The 18,030-nt window shown below is 37.9% G+C and overlaps 1 protein-coding gene across 2 annotated transcripts in view; it reads left to right on the forward strand.

Annotated features, from left to right (window-relative positions):
- Nucleotides 1-496: 496 nt before the first annotated feature.
- Nucleotides 497-18,030, forward strand: part of LOC131300597 (uncharacterized) — a 43,541-nt gene continuing 26,007 nt past the window's right edge. For both annotated transcript variants that reach the window (XM_058326518.1, XM_058326517.1), the window contains exons 1-3: nt 497-575; nt 6,959-7,071; nt 11,383-11,527. In XM_058326518.1, the coding sequence (XP_058182501.1) occupies nt 526-575; nt 6,959-7,071; nt 11,383-11,527 (308 nt within the window). In that variant the 5' untranslated portion in view covers nt 497-525. The remainder of the gene's footprint in view (nt 576-6,958; nt 7,072-11,382; nt 11,528-18,030) is intronic.

Here is an 18,030-nt window from a genome sequence, read left to right on the forward strand (position 1 = left end):
GGCGATTCACCTACAAAACAGAACTAAAACACTCTACAAGCAAACAACGTTATCAATAACTAATTAGTACTTAAATTAAACTAAAGCTAAACACTAGCTCACCCTACATTACATTCTCGGGTGCTTATCAGCAAGTTGCACAGCCTTCTTGCTACAATGACATCTCCATCTGAAATGTTCTTTCCCCTCTATGTACTCTTCTCGCTACTCTCTTCATTCTTGATCCACCTCTTCTGAGCCCTATCTATGCCACGACCATGACGATCGCCTTTTGCACAACTCTCCCTGGACATTGCTGCCTCTAGGCTCCTTTGCTGCTTGTGTGACACTATGGGTTTGTTGATCGCCTAATTGGTGGGTGTGCATGTTGGTGGGTGATTCATTTTTTGTGAGGGCGGGTGTGCAAATATTTGGGAGCATGTGCTCCTGTTACTTGCTTTCTATCTCATTGTTTTCGAAAGGGTGTCTCTGTTTTGTCTTTTGTTTTGGGTTCTCATCTCTCTTGCACTTCTCTCAAGGCTCACAATGAAACTCACTCACCAGAAGGTCCAATCAACCCCTCTCCAGAATAGAAGGTGAGCTATCTTTCATTTTTTTTTTGCTGTTCTTTTATGGTTGAAAGTTTGGGCTCATGGAGACACTAGCAAATTATGGATTTTTTTTGTCATATTAATTCTTCAGTAGAATCTTGTGGGTACTCTTTGACTGTCATGTTCATTATAAAAGGTGTTTTCTTTTCCTTTCACACAATAAAAAATTGGGCAAGAATTATAAAGAAGAGAACGAGGAATCAAATTTATTTGCATCAAAATAAGAAACATTTTGGTTAACCCTCACCTTTGGGTTTTTTTTTTTCCCCCCACGGTATTAGAGTTGAAAAGCTATGGCCAAGTGAGGAAGAAACATTGTGTCATCTATGGTCTTATTGAAGTTACAAAATAGGTTGAACTAGAGTTGAAGTTACGTATTTTCTTGTTTCTTCCTTTGCATCGAAACTAAAAACAAAAGTATCTTTTTTTTTCTTTAGGCTGAAAATCTGTCTAAAAGATATTGAAGCTGGAAATATACCTCAAGTGAAGTTCTTTGATTTCTCCTTTTCATCAAAACAAAGTGTTCAGTTTTAGGGTAATCGTAATAGGGAGAAAACCCATTAGGGGTAATTTCATTCAACGTAAAATATATATACAAGCTATATAATAATTGCACTACGATCCTAGATACTTAGACTAATTACATGATAAGAAACATAATTACACTAGATACAAATAGATCTATCATCTAACACTCCCCCTCAAGTTGGTGCGAAGATATCAATCAAGCCCAACTTGAACACAATAGGATGAAAACTCTTGCTACCTAGCCCTTTTGTGAATATATCAGCTAACTGATCTCCAGATCTCACAAACGGCATACATATTAAACCCTTGTTCAACTTTTCCTTGATGAAGTGTTGATCAATCTCTATGTGCTTCATTCTGCCATGTTAAACGGGATTATGAGCAATGTTAATGATAGCTTTATTATCGCAGTAGAGTTTCAACGGAACAGTATCAGCAAACCCCAAATCACGTAACAAAGCTTGGAGCCACAGGAGCTCGCAAACAGCATGAGCCATAACTCTATATTCAGCTTCAGCGGGCGACTACCGATTGCTTCTTACTTTGCCAGGTAATCAGATTACCCCCAAGGAAAGTGCAATAGCCAGAAGTAGAGCACCTATCATCCACAAAACCAGCCCAGTCAGCATCAGTGAATGCCTTCAATTGCAAATGACCATGATTAGAGAATAAAATTCCTTTTCCTAGAGTTGATTTCAGATACCTTAGAATAGGATAAATTGCATCTAGATGTGAAGTACGAGGATCATGCATAAACTAACTAACAAAACCTACTGTATAATTAATATCTAGTCGAGTGTGGGCCAAGTATATTAGTCGACCCACAAGTCGGTGATACCTCTTCTTATCAGTATGCTCCCCCACATCTCCACTAAAATGATGATTTGCCTCAATAGGAGAATCTGCAGGTCTACAGCCCAACATACCTATTTTTTTCCAAAAGATCAAGTATATACTTGCTTTGGAAAATAAAGATACCTCTATCAAACCTCGCTACTTCCATCCAAGGAAGTATCTCAATGATCCCAAGTCCTTAATCTCGAACTCTTGAGCTAGACGAGACTTAAGGTTATGAATCTCACTCACATCATTGCCTGTCATTATTATGTCATCAACATAAATAATAAGGACAACAATCTTACCATTACTTCGCCGGATGAACATCGTATGATCTGCATGGCTATGCTTGTAACCAAAACTCAACATAGCCTTAGAAAACCTACCAAACCAGGCTCTAGGTGACTGCTTCAGCCCATAAAATGCCTTTTTCAATCTACACACCTTTCCCTCACTTACAGGAGAAGAGAAACCCGGTGGAATATCCATATAAACTTCCTCCTCTAAATCACCATGGAGGAATGCATTTTTCACATCAAACTGTTGAAAAGGCCAATTCAAGTGGGCAGCACAAGAAAGGTGAGCTCACACAGAATTCATCTTCGCTACAGGAGCAAACGTCTCCTCATAGTCAATACCATAAGTTTGAGTCAAACCTCTGGCAACAAGCCTTGCCTTGTATCTCTCAACTATACCATGAGCCTTTTGCTTAATAGTGAACACCCACTTGGAGCCCACTGGTTTCTTCCCTCCTAGAAGTGACACTAGATCTCAGGTGTCATTCTTTTTCAAAGTTGTCATCTCTTCTACCATAGCTCATTTCCACTTAGGTATCTTAAATGCATCCTGCCAATTCTGTGGAATAGATATAGAGGAAAGAGAAGAGACAAAGGCATGGTACAAAGGAGACAAATAGTCATAAGAAACAAACCATGAGATAGGATGTTGAGTACAAGATCTAACACATTTTCGAATAGCAATAGGAAGATTGTCAGGATCCATAGGAGGAGGTTCAATAAGAGAAGAATCATTACCAGAAGAGTTAGATGAGGAATCTGGAACTAGAGTGGGTGATTGTGATTGACAAGGTGGTAACGTACAAGAAGACTTTCCATTTTTCCGTCTAGCATACCTCTGTAAGCCAGCTCCTTGCAATCGTTGTAGTGCAGGTAGTTGTTCCTCAATGTCACCACCAATATCATTTGTTTCCCTTTCAACAGATACTGGTTCCTCTCCAGTGTTTTCCTTCTCTCCCTCACTATGATTATAAAAGGTAAACATCTCTTCCTCCTGCTGATGTTCCCCCTAAAGAGATGGTTTGGAGGGAGAGTAAAAAACCTCTGTTTTCCAAAAGGTAACATCCATAGAGACAAACATCTTCCTCGAATAAGGATTATAACACTTATAGCTTTTCTGGGTAGAAGAGTACCCAACAAAAATACACTTATGGGCTTTATGTCCCAGCTTGCCCCCAGAAGGTTTGGGGGCATGAACGAAACACACACAACCAAATACCCTAGGTGGAAAAGTCATAACTCGACAACTGCTTAGTAGACACTCAATGGCTGTTTCAAAATTAAGGACACTGGATGACATACGGTTGATAAGATACGTGGCAGTTAAAATAGCTTCTCCCCATAAGTATTTCGGAACATTCATAGTTAACAAAAGGGATCGAGCAACCTCAGCAAGATGTCGATTTTTATGTTCAGCGACTCCATTTTGTTGTGGAGTGTCAACGCAAGTCGTCTGAAAAATAATACCATTATTATCTAGATATGTCCAAAAAATCTTATCAATATTCTCAGTCCCATTATCACTCCGAAGAATTTTAATGTGTATCAAACTGAGTGCACACCATCTTATGAAAAGATTTGAAACAGGAAAATACTTCATTTTTTGACTGAAGTAAGTACACCCATGTGACACGAGAATAACAATCAATAAAAGTAACAAACCATTGGTAGCCTTTTAAAGAAGTAACAGGAGAAGGATCCCAAACATTAGAATGGATAACCATAAATGGAGAATCACTCGTTTATTAATAGATGCATAAAATGAGCGTTTATGTTTCCCAAACTCACAGGCTTCACAAAAAACGGATCCCTAGGGCAATGTTTAATTAAAGTAGGAAAGAGTTTCTCTAATATCCCAAAAGAGGGATGACCCAATCTACGGTGCCATCGATGTAACAAAGAAAAAGGGGAACTCATATATGCCTGTAGAGCTTGTCCACATGATAAAGATGGCTGAGATGGATGAGGTGCGTGCTCCAGATAATAGATACCACCACGTGCTTTACCACTGCCAATCACCTTCTCCGTTTTCAGTTCCTTAAAGACACAGTGTGAAGGAAAAAATGTCACAGAACAGTTTGCAGAATGAGTAAAACTACTAACTGAAAGAAGGTTAGTGGCAAAGTTTTGAATATGGAGGATTGAAGAGAGAGATAGAGGGAGAATAGTGAACGGAACATTTCCCTGAAATGGCAGAGAACGACCCATCGGCAATTCGAACCTTATCCTTACCAGAACAAGTAGAATAGGAATAAAAAACAGAGGAACAACATGTCATATAATCTAAAGCACCAAAATCGATAATCCAAGGAATACCGGAGGAGGCAGTAAATGCACTAGCTGGAATACCTGAATGAGCAAAATAGGATGCAGTAGGAGCTACTGTGGAAGTAAGAGCTATAGTAGAGGAAGAATCAGCCCGAGTCATAAGACGCCTGAGAGCTTGCATCTCCCCCTGAGAGAAACCGCCAACAGAATCAGAAGGTGACTGAACTCCTATATTGAACCCAGAATAAGACAAGGTAGCAAATTCTGAAACATGTGCTTGAGCCTGAGAACGCCCGGGACCACAACCTTGACCTATCCAACAAAAATCTTTGGTATGTCCAATGTTGTGGCAATAACCACACTAGAGTGACATACGGTCTATGGTCCCACTGGTAGTACCAGACTAAGACTTTCCACTGCCAGATCCAAGTTGTCCCTGCGGAATAGCAACCAAGGCAGAACGATAAGAAGTATGAGCTTGTAACACAGCACCCCTTCTACTTTCCTCCTGCTGAACAATGGCATGGGCCTCTTCCAAAGATGGAAATGGAACACGACCCAACACCTGCACTCTAATTGGATCATACTCCACATCAAGACCAGCAAGAAAGTCATACACACGCTCTTTCTCTATTCTTTTTAACCAAGCACTAGCATCAACGAAGCAGACTACTTAAAACCCCTGATAATAATCAAATTCTTGTCAGGCCCCACTGAGATCAGCAAAGTAAACAGCAACAGATCGATTGTGTTGATCCATAGTACGAAATCTCTTTCGCAACTCAAAACACTGAGTATCATTGCCCTGCTGAGAATAAGTCTGTTTGGCAATTGTCCATATATGGAGTGTCAAGAAGCAAGAAAGGATTATGAATATCAGCCTTCATAGAATTAAACAACCAGGTCATGACTAAAGATCGATGAGACTTAAACGTCTTGAGTTCAACATCAGTAGTAGGATCAGTAACAGGGCATTCAATGAACTCAGACATCCCTTTAGCTTTTTCAATAGCTAATGTAAAAGTATGAGACCAAAATAAATAATTTGTGCCATCCAGTTTGATGGGACAAATATCCAGTGGAGAGTTATCTAGAGTCCCTACACGACTCAACTCATCCTTGCCACTAGCAGAAGCCTGTTTTTTCTCTTTTGACATCTTGAAAGCAGAACAATAATGCCAAATAAATAATAAACAATGTACTCAGCAACTTTAGAACTCCAAAAACAATAAATAAAGGTTCCAATATCCCTAGAACCTCAAAAAAACCAATTGAATACCTTCGGATCTGACTGAAACAGTGTTGAAACTTCGTGAGAGAAGAAAAACAGATCTGATCGGTGAGAAAAAATGATGGCAACAGCAACAGATCTGATCGATGGCGACAAGACGGCAAAGATGTCGGTGACAAGCTTGAGGGACGTCGCCAACGATCAAACTGATTGACAGCAACAAACAACAGCAGCGACAGCAAAAAAAGAACAAATCGATGATCGTGATCATGATCGATGGCGATGGCAAGCCTCGACTGATCGAAGAAGTACATATGTGCCCTTTTCTATTTTCTTAAATTTCATGATTGCCATGCTTGTGTTCACCTGGTTTGAGGTTCTTTCATTAGTGCATCATAAGAGAGACAAATGTATTGCAACATTTCGAATTTGCAACTAACAAATACAATATATGTCCAGCTGTGCATCACGTATATTGTTCGAAGAAGGGATGGGTGGTCTAATAACAGGTATTATGTTGTATGTAGTGGTCATCCAAAACTGAATGATATTTTTTTATCGCTCTTAAATAACTCCTGCTTGTGGTTTGTCCCTAAATTGCTAATTCTACAATACTATGGACTTGTGTCTAATGCTTAATTTTTCTTAGCCTTTGTTTTCCAATGTATTTAACTTTGTATGGACTATGGATTTTTGGTGATAGGATGGCTTCAGGGCAATAGCTTTATAGATTGTTGTCTTTTGTTGAAGATTTTGGGGTTCTTTTAAGGAATGAGTGGGTTCTCCTATTTGTTCGCCTCTTCTGTTATCCAAGTTGTAGTATTTTTGAAGTGTGTTGTTGTTCTTGTCAATGTTTCTCTGGTGGTGGATTTTGTTTGCTTCTCATTTTGGGTACGGGCTTATTGTGTTATGGTCATTGTGTTCCATTTACACAACCATTTATCCTAAAATAAACTATATGTTCGTTCTTTGTTCTTGATGTTCCGAGAGAGAGTCTTGTTCATTGTTATTGGTAATTGTTCTTTGTTCTTGATGTTAAGAGAGAAAGAAACAAGAACTTCCTGTGTTAACATAGTACTTACCAATAGGCGCTTTAGCTTCGTGTTAACTTTTTGGTCCTCGTTATGGTTTCATTTCTTCTATCACATGTTCATTCCTTTTTTTGCCATTGCTTTTGTTTTTAGATTATAGATATATCTTGTTTCTAGATGTCAGCGGATGTGTAATTTTAGAAAGCTCCTATTTAATCAAGACCAAGAAAACCAAAAAGGTGCTATTGCATCATATCAGAGACCTATCTCAAGAATACAAATGGGTAAAGGTAAAATATTTTTTATGCTGTCAAATTACTTTTAGAATTTCTTTGTTGATACTTTACTTCAAACGTAAATGGTATTTTAAATGTTTCTAATACTCACTCAAGATCATTTAATCACTAATAAACCACTAGTATTTTTCTCTTGTTAGTTACCATCAGTTAATGATATCTGTTTGCGCTATTTAGCCTTTGGCCAAATATATCTCTTCTTCTTCTTCTTCTTCTTCTCCAGAACACAAACTAGTGTCTGACTCATATCAATGTCATGTCAACACGGGGTCTGGCACCCAAAACTGAAGAGTCTATAGGCCTTTACGTTTTCGTTTTCATGCTTCAAAGGATTTGACCATATTTCCTCGTAGGTTTCTCCTTGAAATCAACTTAGTTTTTTGAAGGGGTTTTGCATATTCTATGAGGATAAATATGAAAGCTAGCACTCTATGCCACTAGCTTCTTCTTGTTATTGTTGTGCTCTTTTAATTGTTATACGTCTATGATTCAAATTGACCACGATAGGTTAAGACCAAACTTTGCCATATTGTGGGCTGTTGCGATTGACCAAACAAGTATGCTATAGACGACTAATTTGGAACATTGAAGTCCCCCACCCCGCGTGGTAGATCTATATGGTTAAATCTATTATTTTTTGTTTTTCTTTTGAATGTGTATGACTTTGTTGTTTCCATCATCTTCATTGTATACACAATCTCAACTATAACCAATGTTCTAAAAGGCGCTTGGCACTAGGCGGGCGGACAAACCACCTTTGAGCTTCAAGACCTATTAATCGGCCATTAATTGCCTTTTGGCAATTAGTCGGGTTTTTTTTTAAAAAAAATTCTACAACCTCCCTACCATTAATAATCGCAAATTTCCTAGTTGATGTGATATATCTTCTCTCCCAAAAAATTTCCTAGTTCTCTTTGGCTATTGGATACTCAATGTTAACACTTCTAAATGTTAACGGTTCTCTACAATTCAAATATAGAGACATAGAAGCTAAGTACTACCAAATAACTAGTCAATCCATAATGAGAAGTTCAATGCTCATAGTTCAAACCAAATGAAACCAAGTACGAAATTACCAGTCAATTACAAAGTTCAACGTTCAAACCAAATAAAACCAAGTACGGAATTATTAGTCAATTACTCCTCTTCTTCTCCATATCCATCCATAACTTCCTCTCCATCGGACTCACACTCAAAATCGCCGTTTAATTGCCGCCAAACCCCGATTAATCTCCAGAACCGCCTAATTCAAATGCCCAGACATTTATTTGATCGGAGAGGCCATAAAACTAATTAATCGCCCATTAATCAGCGATTAAACCCGATTTTTAGAACACTGGCTGTAACTATGTACCAAGTTAGTTTTTTTTGTGGTTTGTTGAGTATTTTTATGTTAAAATTGTTTGTTGATCCTTTACTAGTATAGATAGTTTTGGTTTGTTTGAATCTTTTGATTATTTTCTTTTAAATTTTGTTACAGATTTGTATATTTTGTTACAAGTTTCTTTCTCATTTTCTTTTGGATGAGAGTAGTTCTTTCTAATTTGCACTTTTGGTTATCAAAATTAGGAGATAGTAAACATGTACAGGTTTTGCAAGTTGTCCTTAGAGCACATATTATTTTCTTGAATGGTTCCTATGATTTTTGTTTGGTTCCCGTTGGGATTGGGTACTGCATTACATTGGTTTATACAACGGCAATGGCACTTGACATAAACCTCATGAATTGACTATGATCAATTTAACTGTACTCAAGTCTCAAGATGACCAAAGGTATTAGTTTTTTTTCTTTCTTTTTCTTCTTCTACTTCTTTATAGCTGGTATATTTTGAATTGCATTACCTTTTACAGGTGTCTTTGGACTGCAAGGATGATAAGCCACTCATGAGTTATTGCTAACTATATACCTGGTATGGAATCTACGATCTTTTAAGCAAATGAGAAACTACGTAATTAGCAAAGGCTTGGTTGGTGTGCATACAGTACTAGTTAGGATCCATGAACTTATGGTTGTATAATAGCTTGGTTCTTGGAGGAATTTGTGCAAGACTGTGTTTCGTTAGTGATTGATTACCTTTTGTTTGAGCCTTAATAGCACTTTATTTCGTTTGTGATCACTATGTGTTGGATCCTTTGTTTACCTTTCCACGTGCGAGTCGGGTCGCACGTGAGGGGGAGTGTTAGAGCTCATTCCACAACGGTTAAATATCACTTCCAAAGCCTGTATATGAGCCTGGGGCCTCTCCACTCATAGCCTATTGGTTTTGGAATTGGATACTTTAACATGACGCACCAAAACTTGCTACTGAGAATGCCTACTCTTGCAGGATGTATAGTTGCAATATAGATTTGTTATTTACTTTAGCTATTAGCCATGTTTTGGTGCTTAGATATAGATGTGCATACACACGTAGCTATGAAGCTATTTCTCTTTATGAAGGCCTACTCATCCAACACCAGCGGCGAGTTGTTTATGTCCTTCACAATTTATGTCCTTGATTTCCTCTTCCTCTATGATAGCTTTTTGAAGTAGCAAATGTTGTTACGAAACAAAATTAACCTTTTTTCTACATTTAAATTCCCTTTAGCCTACTAGACGTTCTTTGATGATTTTGCCTATGGCATTGTACAATCTTAGTCACTTACTCCTTCAAAGTGGCCTTCGCTGCCGCTCTCAGTCCTTGCTCTGCTCTCACGCTCTTAATCCTCGCACTCACAAATTGTAGTTGTTTAAAAGGTTTTTGAAAGACGCTTTCACGATCCCGCACAACCACCCGCCCGTGCATTATTTGACTCGTATTTATAGGCATAGTCTACTAAATCATGCTAACTTAGGGCTAAATATAATCAATGTTGGACCTAACTATACAGAGTTTAACATATCGGACTAAAACTTTATGGTGACATTTTTTTTTAGTTCATTGCTCTTGCAATATCTATTTTAAAATCCTATTCCTGATTACCACAAGTCCATCTTTGTCGCCTAAATTGTTTCAAGGTTCTTTTTCTTCATTAATAGTTCTAGGGTTTAGTGGTCTACTTCAGACACTCAATAGAGGTTTACAGAAGGCCATAAGAGAGTTGCAGAGGATTGGTGAGCAATCTTGGAGAATTAGGCAGTAGCATGGCACGACTCTTCTTCTTCTGCTGCCTTTCGTATATCCCTCTTTTTTTAATGGTGGCTGGTGGTTCTTGGGCATTTTACGCATTGGGAAGTGACTATGTGGATGGTGGTTGCATGATGGAGGTGGTGTGGGTTCGTGGCTGTGGACTTGTGGGATGGCTTTAACAGCGGGGTTTATAATGGAGGTTGTTTGATAGAAAGATAAGAGGTGAAGGTTGGCGGAGATGGGACTGGTGCTCTTGTGGCAGGGTTAGAGATTGCCTTGTGGTGGAGATTTGGTGGTTCATGTTACCAGCTTGAGGTTGTTCTGTATAGGGAGGCGGTGTTCAACAGTTGGTGATGGGTGGACAAGCTTTTGCGGTGGATGATTTTTCGTATACTTTTATAAGTTTGATGTTTTTCTATACACCATGTTTGGAATGTTAACCACTATGTATTTGGTGGTGAATAAAAAGCTCACTCAAAGCATTGAAGGTACATGAAAAAATCATCGGTGAGAATATGTGAAACTTGTAATCAACATTTTGGCCTTACGTTATTTTGATCCTTAAGATGGTTTCATTGGCACGACTCTTCTTCTTCTGCTTCCTTTCGTATATCCCTCTTTTTTTAATGGTGGCTGGTGGTTCTTGGGCATTTTACGCATTGGGAAGTGGCTATGTTGATGGTGGTTGCATGATGGAGGTGGTGTGGGTTCGTGGCTGTGGACTTGTGGGATGGATTTAACAGTGAGGTTTATAATGGAGGTTGTTTGATAGAAAGATAAGTGGTGAAGGTTGGCGGAGATGGGACCGGTGCTCTTGTGGCAGGGTTAGAGATTGCCTTGCAGTGGAGATTTTGTGGTTCATGTTTCCAACTTGAGGTTGTTCAGTATAGGGAGGCGGTGTTCAACAGTTGGTGATTGGTGGACAAGCTTTTGTGGTGGATGATTTTTCATATACTTTGATGAGTTTGATGTTTTTCTATACACCATGTCTGGAATGTTAACCACTACGTATTTGGTGGTGAATAAAAAGCTCACTCAAAGTATTAAAGGTACATGAAAAAATCGTCGGTGAGAATATGTGAAATGTGTAATCAACATTTTGGTCTTATGTTCTTTTGGTTTATTATAAGTAGACTTGTATTGTTTAGATCTGATGAATATTGGAGTGCTTTCTGACTCTCTATGGATGCAACAGGGGTGCTTAGCTCGAGTTCTTCACAAACCATATATGTTCCCTGGACTATATACCTACACCTATACCCTACCCAATCCATGATGAGTATTTTCTTGGCCAACCAAAACCACCGCCATCAAGGACAGATTTTCGTCAATCCCCACAGGTATTTTTAAGGCTTCGTTTGTTGCATTTTTTGGTTGAATTTCATTAAATTTTGTCAACAATTTTTTGCTCTTTTCTTAGTAATAGGTAGGTATACAGTGAGAGTCATCAGTTCAAATCCAATAAAGGTTTTTATTTTTCACGAAACTCCTGAATTGGAGATTCGAGGATTCAAGGATCAGGTTGGATTCGGGAAAGATTTTTGAAAACTGAGCTACCACCAGTTGGTTATCAAAGCAAGTTGAAATAAGTTATGAACTCGTCTTCGCTTTCGAGAGCGTAACCTATTAAGATCCTTTCCGAGCTTCAGAAGCGCGCATAAAACCAACGGGTCAATTTCCATCAAGAAGAATATGTACAAGATGAATTTATACTAAAGTCATTACCTAACAAGGCCCATTAACAACATAATGTTCCAGATTCCCCCCTTAAAAAATAAGTATTTATTTACAATTTTCAAGCTTAAAAATAATAGGCTTACTGAAATAAATAAAAAATATGCAATATGGATCTTGTTTGATAGATTTCAATGAGATCTACCAAACCCTGCAAAAAAAATTAAAAATTATTTTTGTAAGCCCATTATTTTTATGCTTGAAAATATGTCCTTATTTTTTAAGTACTTATTTGAGAAAGCGGAATAGGGCCTAAGTATTCAGGTGCCAATTTCAACTTTAGAAAAATTACATATATGGCGCTACGCCTTTTTTCCCCCTTGCCATATGTGTTTGTAGTATCGTATGAGCGGCTGGGATCATCAAAATTCGATCAAAAAAGGGAGGTCCCCATTTTATTAAAATGATGTGGTACTTACGGGAGACTGACTATATGTATATCAGCCCTTCTCTCCTAAAGACCACCTTATTTTAACTAAAATGCGGACCTCCCTATTTCTCCCATTTTCAGATCAAATTTCGATGATCCGAGCCGCTCAATGTGATCAGAACGTGATTTTAAGAGTACCCGCGAGAAATCAGCAAAACAAATGACCAAAAAGGGCTTGATTTGAGTAGTTTTTATTTGAACTGTTCAATAAAAAAACAAACAAAAACTTCTCGGATGAAGCCTTTCCTAGTCTTTTTTTTCCTGATTTTTAATGGGTATCCTTAAAATCACGTTCTGAACACATTGAGTGGCTCAGATCATTGAAATTCGATCGGAAAAGGGAGGTCCATATTTTATTAAAATAAGGTAGTACTTACAAGAGACTACTATATGTATATCAATCCTTATCTCCTAAGGACCACCTTATTTTAACTAAAATGCGGACCTCCCTATTTCTCCCATTTCCCGATTGAATTTCGATAATCCAAGTTGCTCAATGTGATCATAACGTGATTTTAAAGGTACTCGCTAGAAATCAACAAAAAAAAATGACCAGAAATGGCTTGATTTGAGCAGTTTTTATTTAAATCATTAAATAAAAAATAAACAAAAACTGCTCGAATGAAGCCCTTCCCAATCTTTTTTTTGCTGATTTTTCATGGGTACCCTTAAAATCACGTTCTGAACACATTGAGCGGCTCGGATCATCGAAATTCAATCGGAAAAGAGAGGTCCACATTTTATTAAAATAAGGTGGTACTTACAGGAGACTGATTATATATATGTATATGCATGTGTGTTGTAACGCCCCTGAATTTTGGTCAGTAAAAATTTCGTTAAATATTTGAATTTTATTTAAATTACTTATTTTCTCTTGGGTGGCTATATGATTCTTGTTATTTTCCGTCGTAGTTAGATTTCGGTCGTTGGTTAAACTCTCGACTAGAAACCCTACGTAACCAATTTAGTTAATTTCCAACCGACTACTTGGAGGAACCGAGCAACCAACTTACCTAGTTACTAGATGAACCTTTTGAACCTTTTCAAACCCTAGAGTAGATATTGATTAATTATTTCTTTTATTGATTTGGTTTTATTCTTTATCCTTTGGACAATAAATGTTAGGGGAACTATTATCCATTGGATAATAGAAACCCAATTCCTTATATTAAAAGGATTTTGAAAGATTGGAACAAAGTACTATAATCTTTTGGAAGTAGACTTTTATAATTACTTTAAAAGTACTTTTTGAATATTTTACTATAAAAAGTACCCTAGTAACTATTGTCCATTGGACAATGATTGTTAGGGTAATCTTTACCCATTGGACAAAAGCTTTTCCTTTATTATATTTGGCTAAGTACATATATATAAACACATGGGTAAATTTCAAAAGGACATGTAGTCTTTTAAAAAGACTTAAATTATGATTTAAAGTACTCGTACCTTATTATCCATTGGACGATAACCGTTAGGGGAATTATTATTCAATCGGTAATAGCCCAAATCTTTCTACCAAGTACAAGGTTGCATTTTAAATAATCAAGATTTGGATTCCCATGTACTTTTATGCATTAAAATTTTGGGGTATATCTAAACCCTAGATTTTCTAGTACTTGTACTCTTTTATAAACTAATGGGGAGAATCCTACCCTTTTTATTTAATTGGGGTACTTGGTACCACACCTATATTTAATATAGGGCTTTTGTCACATGCTTAAAAGTACTCCTTAATTATTTTACTATAAAAAGTTTCCTTTTAGCCTTTGTCCATTGGACAATAAAAGTTAGGGAAATTATTGTCCATTGGGTAAAAGAGTTATTCTTTCACCAAGTACATGGGCTCATTAAACTAATATTTTCTTAAACCCCATGTGATGAAAGTACACCTTATTTTATTATTAAAGTACTTAGTAGCCTTGTAGCCTTTAAGGCCTAATATTCTCCTAAGTACCTTTTTATTATTTTGTATTGGGGTTTTGTACCCAATTGGATTTGTTTAATGGGAGGTGTGATCTACCTAGATTACAAAGTACCCTAGTTTATTTATTTAATCAACATGTGCCTAATTGTATTTCTTTAAAAAGGATTTTTGATTTGGAAAATCTTGTACTTGGTACTTTGTATTTATTCTTTCTTGTTTATATATATATATATATATGTGTGTGTGTGTGTGTGTGTGTGTGTGTGTGTGTGTGTGTAGTGTGTAGTGTACTTGAGAGAGAGAGAGAGAGAGAGACCCGAGAGAGAGAGAGAGAGAGAGAGACCCGAGAGAGAGAGAGAGAGAGAAAGAGAGAGGAGGAAGGAGAGAGGAAGGTTGGTTGTACCATGCTTGATCTTTCTTCATCCTTGGAGAATCTTTCTCCTAGCCAAACATAACTCTCCATTTGTACCTCCATGCTTTGTTTAGAACAAAATCTTGTACCATTGTCTCCAAATCTTCCAAACAAATCTCCCATAGTCCAATCCAAGGACTAATCTTAGCCATGCAAACCTACCATTTAGCCTAACCTAGCCATGCAAACCTAGGGTTTAGACTTTGACCTTCCATAAGTGCTTGACAAGTGTCAAAGTGTGAGGTATGGTGAGAGAGAGGGGGGCCGGCCTTAGAGAGGGAGAGAGAGCCAAGATTTTTCCTATAAATAGGACCCCATTCCAAGCATTGAACTCACACCTTCACCTAGCAACTTCTCTCTCTAGAAAAATTATGTTCTTTCTTTGTTCTTTCTTTTGTTCTTCATGTTCTTAAGTAGTTCTTGAGTTCTTCAAGAAACTCAACCTAGGCCGCCACTAAACCGCCACTCGACCACCCTCTCGATCCAAAAGTAGTAGTAGTAATAGTCAAGTAGAAGTTTCGAGAGAAACCTTTCTCTTTCGAAGCTACCAGAGGCCTACCGTAGGAAGTTACTCCGCCCAACCACCGACGTACTTTCCGTAGCCGACTACCGCCTAGAAGAGCTGTAAGGAAATCCTTACTTACTTCCTAATTACTTACTTACGTTGTCGTTTTGAATTACTAAGATAGAACTTATCGTTTGTTTATAAGTATTTGTATTTTGATCTTTAAGATGATTATGAGTATGCATATATGAATTGCTTGTATTACTTGTGGTGTGATAAAGCATAAGTGATTTCACTCCAAAGACGTTCGTACATGTGGCGTTGTGCTTTGAATAAAGCATAAGTGATACACTCCAAGGGCGTCCGTACATGTGGCGTTATGCTATAAGTAGTAAATTGAGCATGATGAGTAATATAGAATTGGATGATCCTGTTAGAATGATTCATGCTTATTTTACCGCGGAGTCTTTGAATGTAAATGAGACACGAGAACCGAGAAAGTAAAAATATGACACCTAGGGTGTGGTTAATTAAAAGAAATGTTTTCCGAGGAAGGAAATATTTTGAAACAACATAATGACCGGTTTTGGGTGGCATTATGTGAGTTGTGTGCGTGTGTAAAAGAAACATTTGAAAAGGTTTTGAAATGTTTTGAAAACCGCAATGTGGCCGGACGTGGTAGCCCATTGTGTGGTATGTGTTGAAAAACCCAATGAGAACCCGGAGCGGCGGAATCATTGTGGGAATACTCGGGAACCCGGAGCGGTGGAACCGAGGGTTTTTAAATTGTGTGCGTTCCCATGGGAATCCGGAGCGGCGGAACCATGGTGAGGTATAGCTTGGTTATCCGCGGTACGGAGCCAATGCAAATATTTTTGTGTGCCAATGGGAACCCGGCGCGGCGGAACCATTGTGAGGATACTTGGGAACCCGGCGCGGCGGAACCAAGGTTGGGTGTGTAGCTTGGTTATCCTCGGTACGGAGCCAATGCAAATATTTTTGTGTGCCAATGGGAACCCGGCGCGGCGGAACCATTGTGAGGATACTTGGGAACCCGGCGCGGCGGAACCAAGGTTGGGTGTGTAGCTTGGTTATCCACGGTACGGAGCCAATGCAAATGATTTTAAAAAGGTTGGGTGTGTAGCTTGGTTATCCGCGGTACGGAGCCAATGCAAATGTTTTGTGTTAAACAAATGGCTTTTGAAAGATTGTTTTGTAAATGAAAATGTTGACACGGTCTACGATGAGTCGCGTAGGAGAAACACGAGACTCTTGGACACCAATGATAGTTGATTAACGAATGTGGTTGTGTCATTGTTAGCTGCGTATATATGTATCATGTGGAAATTGATGTTGTATTATAGCTTTGTTTATAAGTTATGGGTTAGCGGGTATGGAATTACTCTGCTGAGCTTTGTAGCTCACGGTGTTGCCTTTTTGGTGACCCTGACATATTATATCGGTGGTGACGCTGGTATAATGTGTCAGATTTTGTAGATGATCAGGGTAAGCAATTCACCGTGGAGGCTTTTGGAGCTGAGGAGCTGGCAAGAATGGAGGAGCTGAGGAGCTGTAGTTAGGAACCGTAGAACCCCTTCATTTTTGTAAATATTGAACTCTTGTAGGAGTTTTGTTGTAATAAGAGCTAGACTCCATTTGATGTTATCAATAAAATGTCCTTTTAACGTACCCAAAATTCGGGGCGTTACATGTGTACAGTTGCTCGGTGCAATTATGAGTATGGTTCGGGTCAATTATTTGGTTCAGAGGTTGCTTCTCAAACTAAACCTAATTTGGGATCTCATTTTAATACCAAAACTGCACCATGGGTAAGGGAAGTGGATAAAACCACCCTGTACGAGTGGATCGGTAAGGGCTTCCATTGTTTTGGGGGCAAATTGCCATCCCTGTGACTCTCATCTTTAGATCTGAATCAAAAGAGTTTTCTTTCACACACACCAATTTAAATTATTAAGCATGACTTATAAACAAGAAAATAAGGTGTCTTGTTCTTCCTTTCCTTCTTCCTTTTCATCAAAACAAAAACGAGAAATGATTTGTAACATTAGGTTTCAAATTTGTCTGAAAGATACAAAAAAAGGAAATATATGTGTGCTGCATTTCTTCCTATGCATCCAATCAAAGAAAAGGAAAAAGAGATTGTAACTAGGAATCCAAAATACAAAGAGCAGTTGTATGTTGTAGGTTCTTCTCTTTTGTGATTCAAACTTTATTTTTTCTGAACTGTGTTTTGTCGTTCTTGTCGAATCCTCTTCTTTAGTTTGGTAGATCTTTTGTGCTTCACGATCTTATACAAGTATATCATATTCCAGTTACAGGATTAATTTTGTAGAATTTGTTTTTACTTATTGTTCTATTTTCTTGATTTTGACATTGAAAGAAACAATTTTTTTTTTTTTGTAACATATTACTTGCCAATCAACGTTTTGGCTTTGTATTTTTTTTAACCTTAAAATGGTTTCATTTTCTTCTATTACTTGTTTAGGTTTTTCCCCTTGCTTAACGGTTTGTGATTAATAAAATTATGTTCCATTTGTGAGCGACTATGCAATTTAAAAAAGCTCCTTTTGTTAGATGAAAACTCCCCAAAACAACCAAAAAAAAACCTTAGTAGCAGGGAGCTACTAAAGTGGTGCCGCTTCCACCTTAGGAGTGCGCTCCTGCACTCTCATGTAAGGAGCTTGGCAGGAGCCCGTTTTGATTGAAATGGGAGCACGCTCGTTACAAAGATGGGATCTTTTGTATGATATTTTTATAGAAAAACATGGATTTATCACTTGGCTTTATAATTTGGTCTTCAATTTAACTCATATGTAT

Source organism: Rhododendron vialii, chromosome 9a (assembly GCF_030253575.1).
Source record: "Rhododendron vialii isolate Sample 1 chromosome 9a, ASM3025357v1".
NCBI lineage: Eukaryota > Viridiplantae > Streptophyta > Magnoliopsida > Ericales > Ericaceae > Rhododendron > Rhododendron vialii.